We start from the raw sequence: 16,730 nt of genomic DNA, 5'->3' as shown, positions 1-16,730 counted from the left end.
TTCCTTTGTACGATTTGAAGAGCAGGGTTCATGCACATGGGCTCCTCCCTTTTAACAGCTCACAGATGTGTTTATGAAGTGTGGCTCAGGCATAACATTCACTAAACACTGTGCCCAGCCTGGCAACTCTCCCCAAGTTCCTGACGTGGGACAACCCGTAATCTCCAGACTCCAGACAGGAGCTTCCTTGTTGTGCTGGCTTGTAGTCAGGTGTGTGAGTGGTGATAGGGTGCAGTCCTACTGCTGATAAACCTCTTCCAGCCTGCTCATGCTTGGTTCAGCATTCATCATAAGCAGGTTGATCAGAGCTGCAGACCCTGTCTGTCCAGGGTGAGCTGACCTTCTCTTGCAGTGATGACATGCATACATTACCTGAGGGTGAGTACTTGGGAATGGTCAGGGGTTTGTTGGGCAGCAAAAGAGGAGAGGAATCAGGCGAGCTGGTTTGCATGAGGGAATTTATTCTGGCTGGTAGTATGAACTTCAGTCCAAAGGTAACGCCTCTTCTCCCCAAACAGCTGCCGCTAAATGACTTCAGTCTGGCAGGAAGGGTTTGCTGCCCTTCTTAGGTCATTGGTAACTTGCCTAAGGTCATCCTCATCCATCATCAGGAGCCAGTGACAGTGCCTGGCATTGAAACCTCAGTGCTGTATTTGCCTTGTCCTTCTCACAACTACTTTAGTGGGAGAAGGGAGGTGCCCCAGGTGTTGTTTTTTTGCAGTATTGTGATGGCAAACGTTGATTCCTATTCTGTCACCTTTCTTGTGACTTTCACTTTTTGCCCCTGCGGAGCCCTGGGACAGGTGCACAGGATGATGTTTCTCTCTCAGCACAGCGCTGCGCTAGCTCTGCTGTGGAGCAGGTGGCTGTGCTGCAACGGCTTTGCTTGCATTCCTCACCAGGGACCTGCTGGCAGAGATATATCACCGGGCCTGTGCTTCTGGTGCTTTTCTGTCAATGCTTTCTTCCCTGCATGGCTTCCAGAGGCTGCACCCGAAGTGCTGGCCAGGCAAGCATGACTTAAGGCTGAAGACAGTAAATTTATGGTAGCCACAGCACAAGGACTGTACTGTGATACCATCCAGCATGCAGATGCCAACAGAAAAACCCCCTTCTAAGTGCTTTTGTTCATGTAGGCAGGCAGAGCAGGTGTGGACTAGTCCTGCTGGAGGAGAGGTAGGGAATGAGTCAGAACAGACTGCAGAAATCAGGAGCAGTTTGTAAGTGTCACTAGGAAAGAAAAAGAACCTACTCCACAGGGCACCAGGGCATACCCTGATTGTATGATCTGGACTCCAGCACCTCACCTGAGCATGAGGGCACTGACAGAGCCCAGGGCAGGTTGAGGCCGATGCTGTGTCTTAGTCCTGGGCTAACATCAGGCAGGCTTAGAGCATGTCTCTGTCTCCCTCCTTGCACTGCCAGCATGCTAGAGCCCTCTCAGCTCCCCAGTGTTTATTGCACAGACCTGTCTGAACCATGTCATGGTCCAAAAAAAGTGGTGCATCAGGAAAGTAGGAGATAGAACGCAGTTGCTGTGCTGCTGCATCTCTCTCAGCAGCTGTAGATGTTGTTATGTTATTAGATGTAGTGCCTGAGCAAAGAGCTCTCATTTATTGTCTTCAGTCACAGTCTATATATTTTTTGATGAGGTAAAAATAGCTTTTCTTTTTCAGGATATGCAGAGAGCAGAGGCTCCTGCTAACATCAAAGGAGAGTGACAGCTTTCCCCGGGTGTGTGTGGCCTCAGCTGGCAGGAGCAGTAGCTGTGTTAATTCTTTCGTCGCTTTGGCTCTGTGTGAAAGGAAAGATGTTCTTTCCTTGGAGATGGTCTCCTTTTCCCATTCAGGTCTCTGGACCAGCCCCTGTTTCACCCTCCACTGCTGCTGGATCCAGCACTGTACTTCAAAGGGAAAGGGATAGTTTGCAAAGGACAGCACAAGATCTAGAACATGTTACTTAGAAAACCCATTAGGCAGCAGACAGGCACTGCAGGCCTTCACAGAGCTGTGGGCTGTAGCCCTCCAGGGGATTCTTATCAGAAAGATCAGTCTGCTGTGCAGGGGCAGCTTCTTGCTGCCTTGCTCTGTGCAGATTAAGCTGTTTGTGATATCTGCCCTCCTCACAGTTCTGAACCTGCTCCAGCTGGAGCAGCCAGCAAAGGGGAACCACGAGCAGGGAACGAAGGAGCCAAATGGCAACACAGATGTCATCTGTATCTGAAAATGCTCAGCAGGGACTGAGTTAACCTTGAGCCTCACCTGTACCACCAGTGACAGTCCAGAACTACCTCTCCTGTTAAGGGTGCACAAAAATGGGCTTTCCAAAAGCTGATTACTCATGATTATGTAATGGTGGAGGATTGTGCATGGTGGAGAGGCCAGTCTGACGCTGAGGGAAAGCTTGCCCTCTCTTCAGCACCAGAAAAATGCTAATTGACAGGTTGCTTCCCTTCCCACAAAAATGCCAGGGGTCTGCCTTCCCTCCTCCTTCTACTTTGGGATTTCTCCTTTGCCACTTGTGCCAAGTTCTTCTCCAGCTCTGTCCTTTGCAGGGGAACATGAACAGATCTTTCACTTCCTGCATGCTCTGATTCGCCTGCTGCAAGATGGTTGAGCTCCCCCTTGTATCCTGCTCTGGGGATCCCTGCTGGGCTTATCAGCCTCTGTGGTATGTGCTTTGGGGCTGTTGTGAAATCTCCAGTAAGCAGAAAGGAGCATGGACAAAGGGTTTACTCAGGCTGGTGCATGAAATGAGAACAAACTCACTTGGCAAATGCCTTCCAGAGATGACTTCTTGTGCCTTGACTCTCATCAGTCCTATTAAGGTCTGCAGACCGGTGCTAAATCATGTGGGCAGAGGTGAGGATGATGGGAGAATAGAACTTAGGCATATGCATTTTTCTGTCTTGAGTCATGTGGATAGGGGTGAGGATGATGAAAGAATAAAATTCAAGCATTTGGATTTATCCTTTCGTCAGATGAATTTTCCCAATGCTTTTTCTTTTTCTTCTGGGTTTGCAGTATCTGCCTGTTCTCTGTGCTCTGCTGGCTGACTGCCTGAGGCTTTGCTACTGTGGCCTCTCTGGAGATGCTGTATTCTGCTGAATGCTGCCTTCTACTCAGAAGGCAGAAACCTGCCAGTAGATTTTGCTTCTACTGCAGGGCCCACTGAGAGCATCCAGTTTCTGTTAATACAGACAGGAGAGTAAGTTCCTGTAAGACAGACAGTATGGCTTCTGTTTCTGAGCATTTTGAGGTGAATCTCCTCATCTTCCCTGATAATCCTATGGGGACCCTAGGTGTTATCCCTACCTGCTCTTAATCTTAGCAGCTCTTTTATTGTGTTTTGGAGACTGACAAATTCTTCTCATCTGATGAGAAGGGATTGAGGTTATGACCTGCAAAACTGTGTATTTGATATCTGCAAGGCAGAGAGGTCCAAATGAGCATTGGCTCCAGAGACATTCCTAGGTTGGACAGTTACTTAAAGGTCAACCACTACACCGATGTGAGTTTCTGGTGTTTCTGCTGGAAATAATGCCTCAAAGGTGAGGATCATGCCCACTGTTCGACACAAGCCCAGATGAGCAAGGAAATGTCCAAGCAAATGGCAAAATGGCTATTGCCCTTGGCGAGGGTTTATCACATGTCCTCAGCTGGCAGAGCTGACTTTAGGTTCCAGAACACTGGCAGTAATAGCTGGAAGTAACTGAATTACCTCTGAGGTGTGAGTTGGACCTTTCCAGAGCATCTAGACAGGATGCCCATGGCAGTATATGGCTTGGTGCCAGGATTTGGGTTTGCATCTCACTGCCAGTCCTGGGGTTCTTTGGCTCTTGGAGTGACTGCTGCTGCCCAGCCTTCAGGTGTTTCCTTGCTGGACCTCCTGTCTGCTGCTCCATGAGTCTGTGTCAGCTTGGCTGAAGAGACAAGTGGGCAGACAGGGTAAAGAGGGAAATGCAGCAGGAGGCGCGTGTGCCGGGCTGGAATAGAGTGGTGAGTTGCTTCTTGACTGTCTTTGTGTCCCAGAAAACACTGTGAGATCCAACACGAGTCCCTGAACTCATTTGTACTTGGAAATCATCTATTTATAGCATGTACCAGCTCATACAGAGTGGGCTCCTGCTAAGTGTGGCTACCTTTAACAGGAGGAGGCAATGCTGATACCCTCCCTTTTTTTATCAGTGATATGCAGCAGGAGCTGGTGAGAGCTCCTCCCTGGGTGTGGGCGGGAGCAGGCACTGTCAGAAGAGATTAGAGCAGGACACTGACTGCAGCCAGAGACACAGCAGGCTTATGAACCTCTGACTGCAGCCCTTGAGATCCAGCCTGAGCCTCTGGTTTGACTTCCCCTTTGCTTATTGCCTTGGCCATGGCTACAATGCAATATGCTCATGTGGTTCCAGGCTAATGGCATTAATGCTTTGAGAGCAGGAGGACACCTAGGAAAAGGAACAGATGAACCCTTTACTCAGGGCCAGGAGAGGGTGTAATGAGAAAAAAATTTACTCTGACCCCAGGAAAGAGGGAAAGGGAAAAAGGTAGATTGTCAGCAGACAAGGGGAGATTTTATTTTCCTGAAGAAAAAGAAAGGGGAGTAAAAGCACAGCCTGATGTACTGTGCTATGTTTTTGACTTTTGAAGGTCTTGAAGCACTTAACGAAGTCCAGATCTGAGGCTTCTCTCTTGCAGAATTGCTGGCAGCAGCCTCCTGACACTTCACAGCTTGGATGTCTGCAAGTCTGTAGAGCATGATGCCTGTGTATAGGATTTAGCAGCCACCTAAGAGTGCAAGAGGTACACAACAGCAAGTAAGGCAGCTTATTTTCTCCTCCAGAATATCTCCTTCCTGGAAAATTACTAGGAAGGCAAAGGAGAATGGAAAAAAACTCTGCAAACTCCAAATAAAGGAAAATCAGCAGGGACAGTTTCTGCATCTGGAAGCAGTTGCTGTATGTTCTGGGGCACACAGTGAGTGACTGTGTGTACATGCAGCACGGCTGTGCTGCGCTTTGTGTGCGCTTGTTCGTGGGTGGTGAAAACAGTGCAACGCGTGTGTCGGTGTCTGGGTGAGGAGTTGGGATGGTGCTGACTGGGATATGTGTGTGTCTCTTCTCCATGTGCACATCTGCTTGTGTTCATGGGATCTCTGCATTTCTTGCTGTCAGTGCTCCCTTTTGCTGAAATTCAGGACACAGCAGTGACCCAGCCCGTGCTTCCATTTCCTGGGGAGTGAGTTGCCCTGAGCAATAGGCAAGCAGTCCCATTGTGCTGCCTGACATCAGAAGGACAGTGTGACTGTGGATCTGCTTTTACTGTTTGAGGGGAGCTACTCCATCTTCTCTGGTGGAATGCGTGGTCAGATTGCTGACGCCCTGTATCTCTCTGTGCATCTCTGGAAGGTACATGCTGAGCATGGGGAGCAAAAGGACAGCACCTCTGACACATTCCAGCCTTGAAATGTTTTCCAAGGCCTGGGCCCCAGCATCCAGAAAGTCAGGAGGGAACCCCCAGCCCTCTCCTCTGTGGCAGGAGTTACCTGTGAGTTGCCAGGCTCCTGGGCATATCTGTGGGGCTGCTTTTCCTCTGCTGTTCGTGAGGTGGTACCTGCAGCTCTGACCCCCTCCCTGCGCTTGGCAGCAGTCATTTGCTTTCCGGAGATGGCTTGGTATTAAATATCCTGTCTGACACAATAATGGAGAGAAAATGAACAAATTCCATTAGCAGTTGGCGATCCCTGCAGGGTTTGCATTGGAGAGAGGACGGAGTCTGTATTTTTAGATAGAATGCAATGTAACTTACTGGCTCTCTCAAAGCTGTGGAGTAGATAACCAAGGAGGGAGAGAGGGGACACCAGGCTCAGGTTTCAGCCGAAGTGCCGGACTATGGCAGCACGAAAAGGCAGGTCCGGTCCAGACGTGGCTGTGAGTATTCAATACACTTCTTCTTCACACCCACAGAGACCTCTGCTTTGCTTTTCTGCTTGCTTTCTGCTTGTAGTCTCTGCTGCTGGGTGTGCTGGGGCTTTGGGAGCCCCTTTACTGCAGGGCCATGTAGAGTTTTATCATTTAATCTTCAGAGCTCCATGTGTGTTCCATGGATGACAGAGCCTGGCTGAGCTGTGCTTTGAATTTCCAAGGGTTTACTGCCTTGTTGGTCCTGACCTGAGAAGGAGAGGCTTCTAGCAGTGTCTGGAGTTGGAAAAGCTCTTTGCATTCAGCCTGTTGCTTGAAGCTGTCACTGTTTCCTCACTGGACCCCAGACGGCACGCAGAGCTCAGAGCGTGAATGTGCACTTCTAAGCACAACACTGGTGTTTCCTTCTGGCTCTTGCAGTTGATCCTTCTGTGTGAGCAGAGCACTGAAGTGCCGTGTCTCCTCTGTGTTCACAGCCTTCCAAAGCCACAGCTCTGCTGTGAATCTGGGGGCTCTTCCTTGATAGACGGGGCTCTCCTCTGAGGTGGAAGCAAGCAGAGCCAGCTGGCACGGGAGGTCATGCGATCAGCACGTGTTCCCCCCGCACGCGGAGGCTGAGCACTGTGATGTGGCATGGTGGTGCTGCCCTCCACCACCTGTCCTTCTGACCCCTGGGCAGCCCCAGAGGGGCCATGGCACTCTGCCACTGTAGAGGTGGCCTAGCCTGAGCTCTGTTCCCGGTCCAGCAGGGCCAGGTCACCCTGTTTGTGAGCCTTACCTCTACAGCAGGGAACAGGGTCCTAATGGGCCCAGGGCATGGCTGCCTTTCTCTGTGGTAGGAGTGTCAGGCAGAAAAGTTGAACTGGGGGAGGCAGATGGAGAAGACCAGAAAGCATCTGAGTTGTGCTGCTTCAAAGTCCCAATTCAAATGTCTGAGACTGCAAAGAGAAGAGAAGAGAGGAGCCCTGAACCTGTGTGGTCCATCATCCATCCCAGTGCTTTTGTCTCTGGCTGTGTTGATTCCAGGTCCTGCCCAGGAGCTTCCTAATCCTGGATGCTTTTCTGCAACCAGGCTGTGGGCAATACAGGATGGCTTGGGGTGGCAGCTCTCCTAGCACAGGAGGTCCCTTGGTCAGTCCTGATGTGAGTGGTACAAGAGGGGTTCTAATTTTCTCTTGGAGCTGAGGACAGAGGAGTGTGTCCTGTACCCATGCTGTAGATGTCTTGTGGCTCTTGGCTGTGGAGAGCCCTTTGGGCTGGCCTGAGCAGGCACATACCAGCTCCAGTTACCACCAGTCCAAGTTCCCAGACTCACAGACCCACATCACTGCATTTCCACCCTGTTCTCCAGCTTCTAGTGTGCCATGCCATTGTCTCCATTTGCTGCCTCACCCTGCTGAGTAGTGTTGCTAAAAGGATTGCTGTGCCTTGCCTGGGCTGGCTGTGGTGTAGCAGGGAAGTGCTGTCAAAAAAGAGAGTTGTGACTTTCACAGCTGTGAGGTGCTGAGCTGGGGCCGTTGTCCCTGGTGCTGGTACCCGAGCTCACCAGTGTTGCTATCCAGTGGCTTCTGGAGGAGGGGTAGGCTCACTACAGCTCCATCAGTGTAGTTCTTCAGCCCAGGCACAGAGGGGTTTCCTGGGCCAAGGGAGGCTGTTTTGGCAGGAGCTCCCTCCCTACTGTACCCATAGTGTGGTGGGATGAGCTGCAAGACCTTCTGCCCCATTATCTGGATGCTCTTCACTTTAAGTCCAGGTCCCGGCCCTTCTTCCTGTCTGATTTGAGGCACCTCAGTCTGTCCCAGCAATTCCCACTGTGACTTGCCTGGCCTCTGCCTTTTCTGCTTGGTCTGTTATGTTCTCTGCAGCTGAGTGAAGAATTGACCCAGTGCTGGTGGTGGGGGAGAACAAGGGGGCTCTGAGTTTCATGCTTTTTCTTTTTGTCCCCAAGGCTGATGCTGCAACCAGTTTCTTGAGAGCTGCAAGATCTGGGAATCTGGACAAAGCCTTGGATCACCTCAGGAATGGGGTAGATATTAACACCTGTAACCAGGTAGGTGAAACACACAGGGTTTCTGGTACTATCTCTAGTTCACGTGAAAATGTGGCTGACCAGAGGGCAGACCTGGAGTAGTTGTCTTTGGGGCCAGGAGGGCAGCAATAGCTATAAAGATCTGGGGACCCTGGATGTACTGGCTGGAGATGAGGTCCTTTAGTGTGGCAATCAAATGGGACAATTGCAAAGAGCTCAGCTGCTTCTCAGAGGGCAGAGCAGAGAGCTGTGAAGAGTAGTTGGCTGGAACATCACAGGAATGGCTCTTGGGGGTTATTTCCCTTGGCTACATTGCTGCAGTGCCGAGGCTTTTGGATTCCTAGAAGCTGCAGTTTATCACAAAAAGTGAATGTTTGCAAAATGCCAGTTGCAGTGGTTTGGGAGATGTTGTACAGGAGGAGCCCTCCCATGCTGCAAAGAAACAGGTTTGTACAGGAGCAAAGAGCTGCAAGCACTGAGGATTTGTTTGCACATCATCATCAGAACATTTTGTATCTGTGTAGCTGCCAAATGCAAGTGGCTGAGCCTGAATTGGGGCAGATGCTGTAGGGACAGTTTCAGGGGGCTTAGGCTGAGCAGGGGGAGCAGACAGGCTGTGCTGTCACTGCTTTCTGGAGCAGTGGTATTGCTGGGGAGGCTGACTCAGCAGGTAGCACAAAGGCACACTCATCTGTTTCAGTATCAAGTCCCTGGACCAAATGAAGTTCAGACCTACTGATTTGTGCAGTGCAGTTACTGGGGACAGGTTCCCACAGGGCAAGCAGAGTGCACCATGGATGTTCGCTCATTTCCAATAGCAAGCCTAAAAGTAGAGGGAGGATTTCTAAGTCCACTGGTCCTGTAACGCTCTAGCCCAGAGGGATATGGGGGTCTGGAGAGGGCTCTGTAAAGAATTACAACAGGGTGACTCATCCACAAGCTAAAAATGATGGCTTTGAACTTCTTCCTCACCAAAAGTGATGGTCTGTCATCAGCTATCTCCACTGGCTGGCTTCAAGTCCTGTTTCGAGCCAGATTTCTGATGCTGGTGAAGGCATTTAACACTTTGATGGAAAGACAATGGCTACAGCAGTATGAGGGTCTTCTCCCAGTGATGTCTTTGCACTGGTTCCTGCCATCTCCCTGAGGTTAGATGGCACTTTGGGGTTTCCTTCTGAGGAATATCAGACCTGTGGGAAAGGTCCAACCTCACATGTCCTGTATAGAATAAAGAGGGATATATGTGGTCAGACCTATCCCACAGGCCCTGTATTCTTACTCAAGTTCAGAGACCTTTACATGCCATCTGATCTTCATCCCACCGATTTCACCTCCTTCATTGCTGCATCAGTGTCTTCATCATCCACCTTTCATGTTTCAAGTTCTGACATGGTCCCATCTCATCCACGAGGAGCTGGAGGACTGAGGATGGGTGCACCTTGCTGCCAGGACTCCAGCCAGCTGGGAACAGCACTGTGATGGCATGTGGGTGCCCAGAAGATGGTCTTTGTTGAGGTGGCCAGTCCTGATGGGCAGTCCAGAGCAGGTCCCTTCTTTGCGACAGGCTAAGTGCGAAGTCTCTGTGTTATTCTGTAGGGCTGCATTTGTCACATTTATAGCCAGTGACTGGGATTTCTGGGAATTATTTGCAGCATTTGGTGAGGAAAATAAAGCCCCTTTCAAATTACACACATCCTGTGGCAGTTTTGGGTCAGATGAGCTGTCCAGCCAAAGCAAATGTGCAAAACAGCCTGTACTGTTGCTGGAGCAGAAATACTGATGGGCCATCAATGGAAAAAATCTTCTGTGCTTATTGCACAACTATTTGTTACAGATTAATGATTTGTCACAGGTTTATAGCATTCAAAAGGTTATTTATGAATCGTTTGTGTAGAAAGGGTTACGGGCTGAGTGGAGCAGCTGAGCATCTGTGGTCGTGCTCTCAATTTGTTGGTTAGTGAGTGTGACTGAGATAAAGCTTCCATGTCTGTGGCCACTTATCACTTATCTGACTTGTGAGCTCACAGAGGTAAGGGTGTCAGTGATTATCTATATGGGATTGTGTAGGTGTGTCTTCATCAAAGAAATGGGCTTGGCCAGAGAGGATGGACTCAGTATAGCCAGACATGGCTGGGAAAAATTTCCTTTCAATGGCACTGTTCTGTGGGTATTACAGCACTCCTACTTCATTTCCCCTTGGAAGCAGACTTTTTGTGCTTGAGGCTTGATAGAACTCTGGAATTGGGGTGCTGAGGAGGCCTGTGGGTTTTAGATTTTTGCTCTTTGTACTGAAATCAGAGTTGAGCAAAAGAATCTGTGACTCTTCAGCTATGATCCTGGGCAACTGGTGCTTTGAGTGGAAAAGAGTGGAAAACCCTTTTCCAGTCTGGCAGCACTCTTGAAGCAGTTCTGAGTTTAACTGGAGTGTTGAAGGTTGGAACTGAGCCTCCCTGGGCGTTTTATGCTCCCCTACCCCTATATTTAGGTGGGGATGAAGCATTTCTGTGAAGTGACCTTCCAGTCAGGAGTTGAAACACATGATTGCAAGGTGGAGTACTTGGGCAGGAGCAGGTGTCCCTCTGCCATGAAACAACACTGTGTAGGGGTGAGTAAACCTAGCATATCCACCTGGGAGAAGTGAGGGACAAGGAGAAAAAGTGGCATCTGAAAACACCTGCAGTTATTTAACCTCTTTTTCAGCAAATATCCCAGCCCGTTGGTTCACATCTGGGAAGTGGAAGAGGGTGTCAGAAATAACAGAGCAGAAGCCATTTTAGTAGCCTTGAGGATGCTGTCTGGCCTGGCAACCCAGAGATGCTAAAGGAGCACTGGCCAGTCCTCTGCTCTTCAGGTTCCATGTGTAGGAAAAAGGCAAACTAAACTGGGGCACCTGCAGAGTTGTTCCTGAGAAGTGACTTTAGCTCTTTGGGAGCTTCCTGAAACTGGTAGAGCTTAACACCTTCTGACTGATACAGCCAACACCTTCTCTACACTCCTTTCTGAAGCTGAATTCTGGGGGAGCAAAGCCCACCATGGGCTGCAAGATGGGGTACTGTTGGTCAGTCTGAAACACAGGGAGAAGCCAGCTTCTGGCCTGGAAGCTCACAAACTAAACAAAGTGAATTAAATTTGGCTGCTGCTTGATAAAATCATTGTCCCAAGCAGGGCTTCTCGTCTGTCTGTGTAAATGTTTAAGATTTGTATGTGCACTTAGCAGTAGTGGTGCATCCTTGCTCTGGGCTGTGCACAAAGCTCAGCTCTGTGCTTTAGGTGTGAAAAACCTGACTGTAAGGAGGGGCACCCTATGGAAAGTCACTTGAGCAAAGACAGGAGTTGACATAAGGAGTGTACAATGAGCAGGTAGGACTGAAGCAGTTCTTGTGCCTCAAGCACATAAACACTGAGCTGTGGTACCACCCACCCGTAGGAAATTGCCTACGTGGGCTGCATGTTTTGCTCATGGAGAAACCTCCAGCATTAGTCAGCAACTCAGCATTCAGCTGTGTGAAGTTTTCCTGGCAGCATGGAGCTAGCTGTTTATGGCACCAAGGCTGGATGTCAATGCAGAGCTCAAGGACAGGGCAATCGCTCCTGCCCCCTCCAGCCTGGACTTTCTCCAGCATGGGCCAAGTTCCCACAGTCTTGTCTGCCCAGGAGCTCAGAATAGGGTGCTCCCCAGAGAGCTCCATCCCCAGATGGTGACTAATTCCCCATTCCCACCTTTGCTTCCTCCAGAATGGGCTGAACGCCTTGCACCTGGCCTCCAAGGAGGGCCATGTGAAAATGGTGGTGGAGCTGCTGCACAAGGAAATAGTGTTGGAGACAACAACCAAGGTAAGGACAAGGAAGTCTGGCCACATTGGTCACAGCTCTGCATCCTGCCATTACTGCCAGACACACCAGCAGTAGCTGAGCAGTGATCATGCTGTTTGCTGTCAGCCCCCAGAAAAACTGTGCCAGTGGCAGTGCTGCTGGGCTGGGCCCTGCGACCAGGCTCTGGTTTTAGCACGGGCTTGACATCTCTAGGTGGGTGGGAGGTGCCTCTCCCCTGTGGGGGTCATTGTGGACTTCAGAGGGGAGTAACATAAACTACAACATGTGCTAGTCCTGTCTTACTAAAATCTCCTCCTGGCATGGGCTGCTGCCCCAGGGCAGCCCCTGCATGTTCCAGCACTAAGATGGCCTCGACACCATTGTCACAAGCCTGGAGATCTCTGGTGCTCTGTAAATAACATCTTGTTCTCTCATGCATCAGCACAGCAGGTGTGTTTCTCACTTGATGACAAGCAAGACAACGGCACAAGCAAGCAGGGCTGACAAATGAGCAGCCTCCATCACCAGCTGAAGGGCTGCGAGAACAGGAGGAGGCCTCCGTTGCCACCTCTGTGGTGCTCTGGCAGGGTTCTGGACACAGAGCAGAATCTGGCATTCTGCCACACCACCCAAAGGCACAAGTCGGAAGAACCTGTGTGTGTGCATTTTCCAGCCTGCTCATCATCTCTTATATTTGCTGGGATGCCTTGGCTACCAGGGTATACACTGCAGTTTTGCCTGAAGACTGCCAGCTCAGCTCCCCCAGCCTCCCTCCCCCAATCTCTCAGTGCTGGAGATGCACAGTGCCTGACAGTGCATAAAGCTTCTGCTGCCAGTATCTTCATGGGAGAGAAGAAATCACTCTCTTCCCTGGCCAGCAAATGGGAAGGGTGGCTGGTTGGTCTAAAGCAGGGATGGAACATGGAGTGAGAGCTGCATGGCCTTCTAAAGGTTTTTCTGGCCAGCTGCTCTGATTGCATGCCTGTTAGCACATGTCAGGCCCATCCTTCCCTGGCATCCTGGGTTGCTTCAGGCCCTGAACACTGTCCTGTGGTGTCTTTCAGAAGGGAAACACAGCCCTACACATTGCTGCCTTGGCTGGACAACAGGACGTGGTCCGGGAGCTGGTGAACTATGGGGCCAACGTCAATGCACAGTCCCAGGTAGGGTGACCTGGTCTGAAACAGAAAAGCACCCATCATGTGTGATGGTTGTGTCCTCATGGTGGGAACTGTGCCTAGCATGGGTATTTCAGTAGCCCTTTGCTGTTTCTTTCTAGTCTTGTTCAGGAGCAAGGACTGCTCTGCCAAGAGACTCCTGAAAAGAGACAAGGGTGCAAATGGGGTGGAGGGAATCTTGAGGCACATGGGGAGACCGGCGTGGTCTCTGTTGAGGGAGTCCCTGTCAACACATCCAAGCATACTGAACTTATCCTGGGAGGACTCATCGCCGATGCCTCCCTGGTAAAGCTTTGAGATCTCCAGCAACCCGCGCAGTTAAACGTGCTGTGCTTCCTTCGCTCTCTCTTCCTTGGGCCTGAAAGGGCTGAAAGTTCTTCAGATTTTGCCTGATGGGACAATTGTCCCTGAAGCTAGAGACAATACTGGCAGTGAGCAGAAGGCAGTGTCTTCTGGGTTGACTCTTATGAAGCATTGCCTGCTTTTTTCTGGATATGTGGAGCCTTGAGCTCCATCTCTCTGTGATTGTTCCACTGGTGCCAGTTTTTTTTTTTTCTTTTTCACACCCACAATAGATGTTTCTGCCCCTGTTCACTGACCTGGGAGTGTGGGCGTTGATGGGGGTGTAGGTCTTCAAAGAACTCAAGAAAGAGTTGTGTTGATGTGCATGGCCCTGTGTTTGCAGAAAGGCTTCACACCCCTCTACATGGCAGCGCAAGAGAACCACCTGGAAGTTGTGAAATTCCTGCTGGAAAATGGAGCCAACCAGAACGTAGCCACAGAGGTGAGATCCTTGGGGAGGAGCCTGTGGCCCTGCCTGTGGGGGCTACTGAGGGATGTGCTGGGTCCTGCTGTGGCTGCTTGATTCTCTCCTTCTCCTTGGCAGGATGGCTTCACTCCACTAGCTGTGGCTCTCCAGCAAGGACATGAAAATGTGGTTGCTCATCTTATCAACTATGGGACAAAGGGTAAGGTCCGTCTGCCTGCCCTGCACATCGCAGCCCGCAATGATGACACTCGCACAGCTGCTGTGCTGCTGCAGAATGACCCCAATGCCGATGTCCTCTCCAAGGTGCGTGGTTTTCCTGTGCTGTCTCTGGGAGATTCCCCAGTCCCCAGGGAGAACAGCAGCTTGGTATGCTGTATTAATCCATAGTTTCATCAGGGAGCATGTGTCTGTCTGGCTGATCCTTCCTTCTTTCCCTAGACTGGATTCACCCCTTTGCACATTGCAGCCCACTATGAGAATCTCAGTGTGGCCCAGTTACTGCTGAACCGTGGAGCCAGTGTCAACTTCACACCCCAGGTGAGTGCAGAGTGGGAAGCTACTGGGGTCTGTGCTGCTCCAGCAACAGAGGAGGATGCTGTGCCTCCTATCCATGTAGTGTGCAGCAGCAGCTGCCAGGGCTTCCTGGTGAGGTGGGGCTATGCAGAAAGTAGCACAGATGCCTGGGGAGGTGCAATTAATAATCATCATGGGCCTTTTCTGCTATGTCTCCCTTCTGTCAGAAGCAACCATGTGTCCCTGAAAGCTTTTGGGGACCTTGTGTCCAGGCTGAGGGAAAGCTGGTGCTGTTGCTGCAGGGCAGAGCTCATAGAACCCACAGTTAGGATGCCTCTTCCAGAGCCACAGGTGAAACCCAATCCATGAGTTGGTGCTTTCCTGCAAGCTCTGAGTAGCTTCTGTCTGCAGCCTTTAGCTGCACAGCCCTCTCTCACAGCCCTGTTAAATAAGGTGTTCTCCAGCATTGTCCCTGGGCAGAGATGTAGCTCTCCCTGCACTCTCTCCTTTGTTTGTCCCTTACCTCCTTCAAAGAGAAGGGGCTGCTCCTTCTGATAGGCTGTCATTCCCCCTGGCAGAATGGGATCACTCCCCTGCACATAGCTTCCCGCCGGGGCAACATCATCATGGTGCGGCTGCTGCTGGACCGCGGGGCCCAGATAGAAACAAGGACCAAGGTGAGAGCACTTCTGAACACATCCCATCTTTACATGGGCTGTCTCCCTCCCTGAGCTCCTTATGCCCAGTGCTTACTCTGCAAACATCTTGCTGGGAATGTGAGGGAAGGTCTCTGGTATACTAAGGGGATGGACCAGGTTTTTGCTGGCACATGTAGACGTGAGGAGGCTGCATGGCTACAAAGGTGTGTCCTGGGAGCTGAGGCCATGCTCAGTTTCACCTTATTTTGCAGACAAGTCCGAAGTCCCTGTTAGTCCTCTACCTGAGGGAACCCTGCCCTTCCATGCCATAGTGAGCCCTTGAACCTTTCTCTCTTCCCAGGATGAGCTGACCCCTCTCCACTGTGCAGCACGTAATGGACATGTGAGAATTGCAGAGATCCTGCTGGACCATGGGGCTCCCATTCAAGCCAAAACCAAGGTACCCAGACGACTTGGTGGGGCTGTGATTGGTGCCAGGTCCCAGGGCAGCACAGTGGGGTAACAAGTTGTGCATACTAGCTGGATGGCACCCATGGCTGGCTTGGGGATTTTTTTGGCCTGATGAGGGGTAAGAAGCTTCCTACCCTACTTGGCCCTAGCTGAAGTCCTTTGCCTGAGGGCTTCATCCTTCAAAGGGACTAGTCCTGAGAAGGGGATGGCCTGGGTACAGTCTACCCCAAGGCAGCAGCTCTTCAGGCCCTTCCCTCCACTCAACATTACTCCTCTGTAAGTCTCACTGAGGGATTTTGGGGCTCCTCTCTGGTAGCACCCTGGGGAACAAGCTGTCTCTTCTGCCCTAGAGTAGTGTCTGGGGGTGCGAGGCAGGGACTGGGTGGGATGCCTGGACCCCCTCCTGGCCCAGCCCTGAGGCCCTGCTCCACGGTCGCAGAACGGCTTGTCGCCGATCCACATGGCAGCACAGGGTGACCACCTGGACTGCGTCCGCCTGCTCCTGCAGTACAGCGCTGACATTGACGACATCACCCTGGACCACCTCACGCCCCTGCACGTGGCTGCACACTGTGGACACCACCGTGTGGCCAAGCTGCTGGTGGAGAAGGGGGCCAAGCCCAACTCTCGAGCCCTGGTGAGAAAGGGTGGGTGGGCTGAACCAGGGGAGAGGGAGTGTTCCTGCAAATGACTGTCCATCTGTCTGTCTTGTCTGCAGAATGGCTTCACGCCCCTCCATATTGCCTGCAAGAAAAACCACATCCGTGTGATGGAGCTGCTGCTGAAGACAGGTGCCTCCATTGACGCTGTCACAGAGGTAGGTGGGCTGAGACCATCCTTAGCTCTCTTGCTTCTGCATGTGTGCTGGGGACAACATGGCAGGATGTGATGTCCCTGTTGCTTCTGCCATACCCCAGGGACCTTTCTTGGTGCTCTTTGCAGCTCAGAACCTATTTAGCCTGGCAGCATCTTCCTAAAGGGCAGGGAGATGCAGGGGAGACAGCAGCTCTGTGTGTTTCCTTCATACTCACCCGCCAGGCTCCTGGAGCAGACTGGGGACTCGGATTTTGCCTGTGCTGAGACCTGCCCTGGGGAGAAGGAGGAGGGGACAGTAGGAGATATTGCCAAGGCTCTAAGTCCCATCTTGGTTTCTGGCCTTTTTCTCTTCACAGTCTGGCCTGACCCCCCTGCATGTGGCTGCCTTCATGGGACATCTGCCCATTGTCAAGACTCTGCTGCAGCGTGGAGCCTCTCCTAATGTATCCAACGTGGTGAGTTCCACCATGACTGGGGCTTTGGGAGCTCAGCTTATTGAGATGTTCAGCAGGATATCCAGGTCCTGCAGCCTCTGTTCACCTGAGCAATCCCTGGTGCCCTCTACTTTGTGCTAGCATGAGCAACC

The 16,730-nt window shown here is 51.3% G+C and overlaps 1 protein-coding gene across 10 annotated transcripts in view; it reads left to right on the top strand.

Moving 5' to 3' along the window:
• ANK1 (ankyrin 1) overlaps nucleotides 1-16,730 on the top strand; it is a 55,355-nt gene that overhangs the window by 18,860 nt on the left and 19,765 nt on the right. For 5 of the 10 annotated variants that reach the window (XM_088068284.1, XM_088068286.1, XM_088068281.1 and 2 more), the window contains 11 exons: nucleotides 7,866-7,967; nucleotides 11,682-11,780; nucleotides 12,824-12,922; nucleotides 13,623-13,721; nucleotides 13,824-14,009; nucleotides 14,145-14,243; nucleotides 14,798-14,896; nucleotides 15,219-15,317; nucleotides 15,768-15,965; nucleotides 16,047-16,145; nucleotides 16,501-16,599. In XM_088068284.1, the coding sequence (XP_087924410.1) occupies nucleotides 7,866-7,967; nucleotides 11,682-11,780; nucleotides 12,824-12,922; nucleotides 13,623-13,721; nucleotides 13,824-14,009; nucleotides 14,145-14,243; nucleotides 14,798-14,896; nucleotides 15,219-15,317; nucleotides 15,768-15,965; nucleotides 16,047-16,145; nucleotides 16,501-16,599 (1,278 nt within the window). Of the gene's footprint in view, nucleotides 1-246; nucleotides 379-5,447; nucleotides 5,544-5,872; nucleotides 5,927-7,865; nucleotides 7,968-11,681; nucleotides 11,781-12,823; nucleotides 12,923-13,622; nucleotides 13,722-13,823; nucleotides 14,010-14,144; nucleotides 14,244-14,797; nucleotides 14,897-15,218; nucleotides 15,318-15,767; nucleotides 15,966-16,046; nucleotides 16,146-16,500; nucleotides 16,600-16,730 lie in introns of those variants that run through there. The other 5 variants (XM_088068287.1, XM_088068282.1, XM_014259572.2 and 2 more) reach the window with 5 other exon arrangements.

This window comes from Pseudopodoces humilis, chromosome 30 (genome assembly GCF_049639895.1).
Source record: "Pseudopodoces humilis isolate 2021_Gansu_Grassland_sample_001 chromosome 30, ASM4963989v1, whole genome shotgun sequence".
NCBI lineage: Eukaryota > Metazoa > Chordata > Aves > Passeriformes > Paridae > Pseudopodoces > Pseudopodoces humilis.
This window is presented reverse-complemented; position numbering and strand designations above follow the sequence as displayed.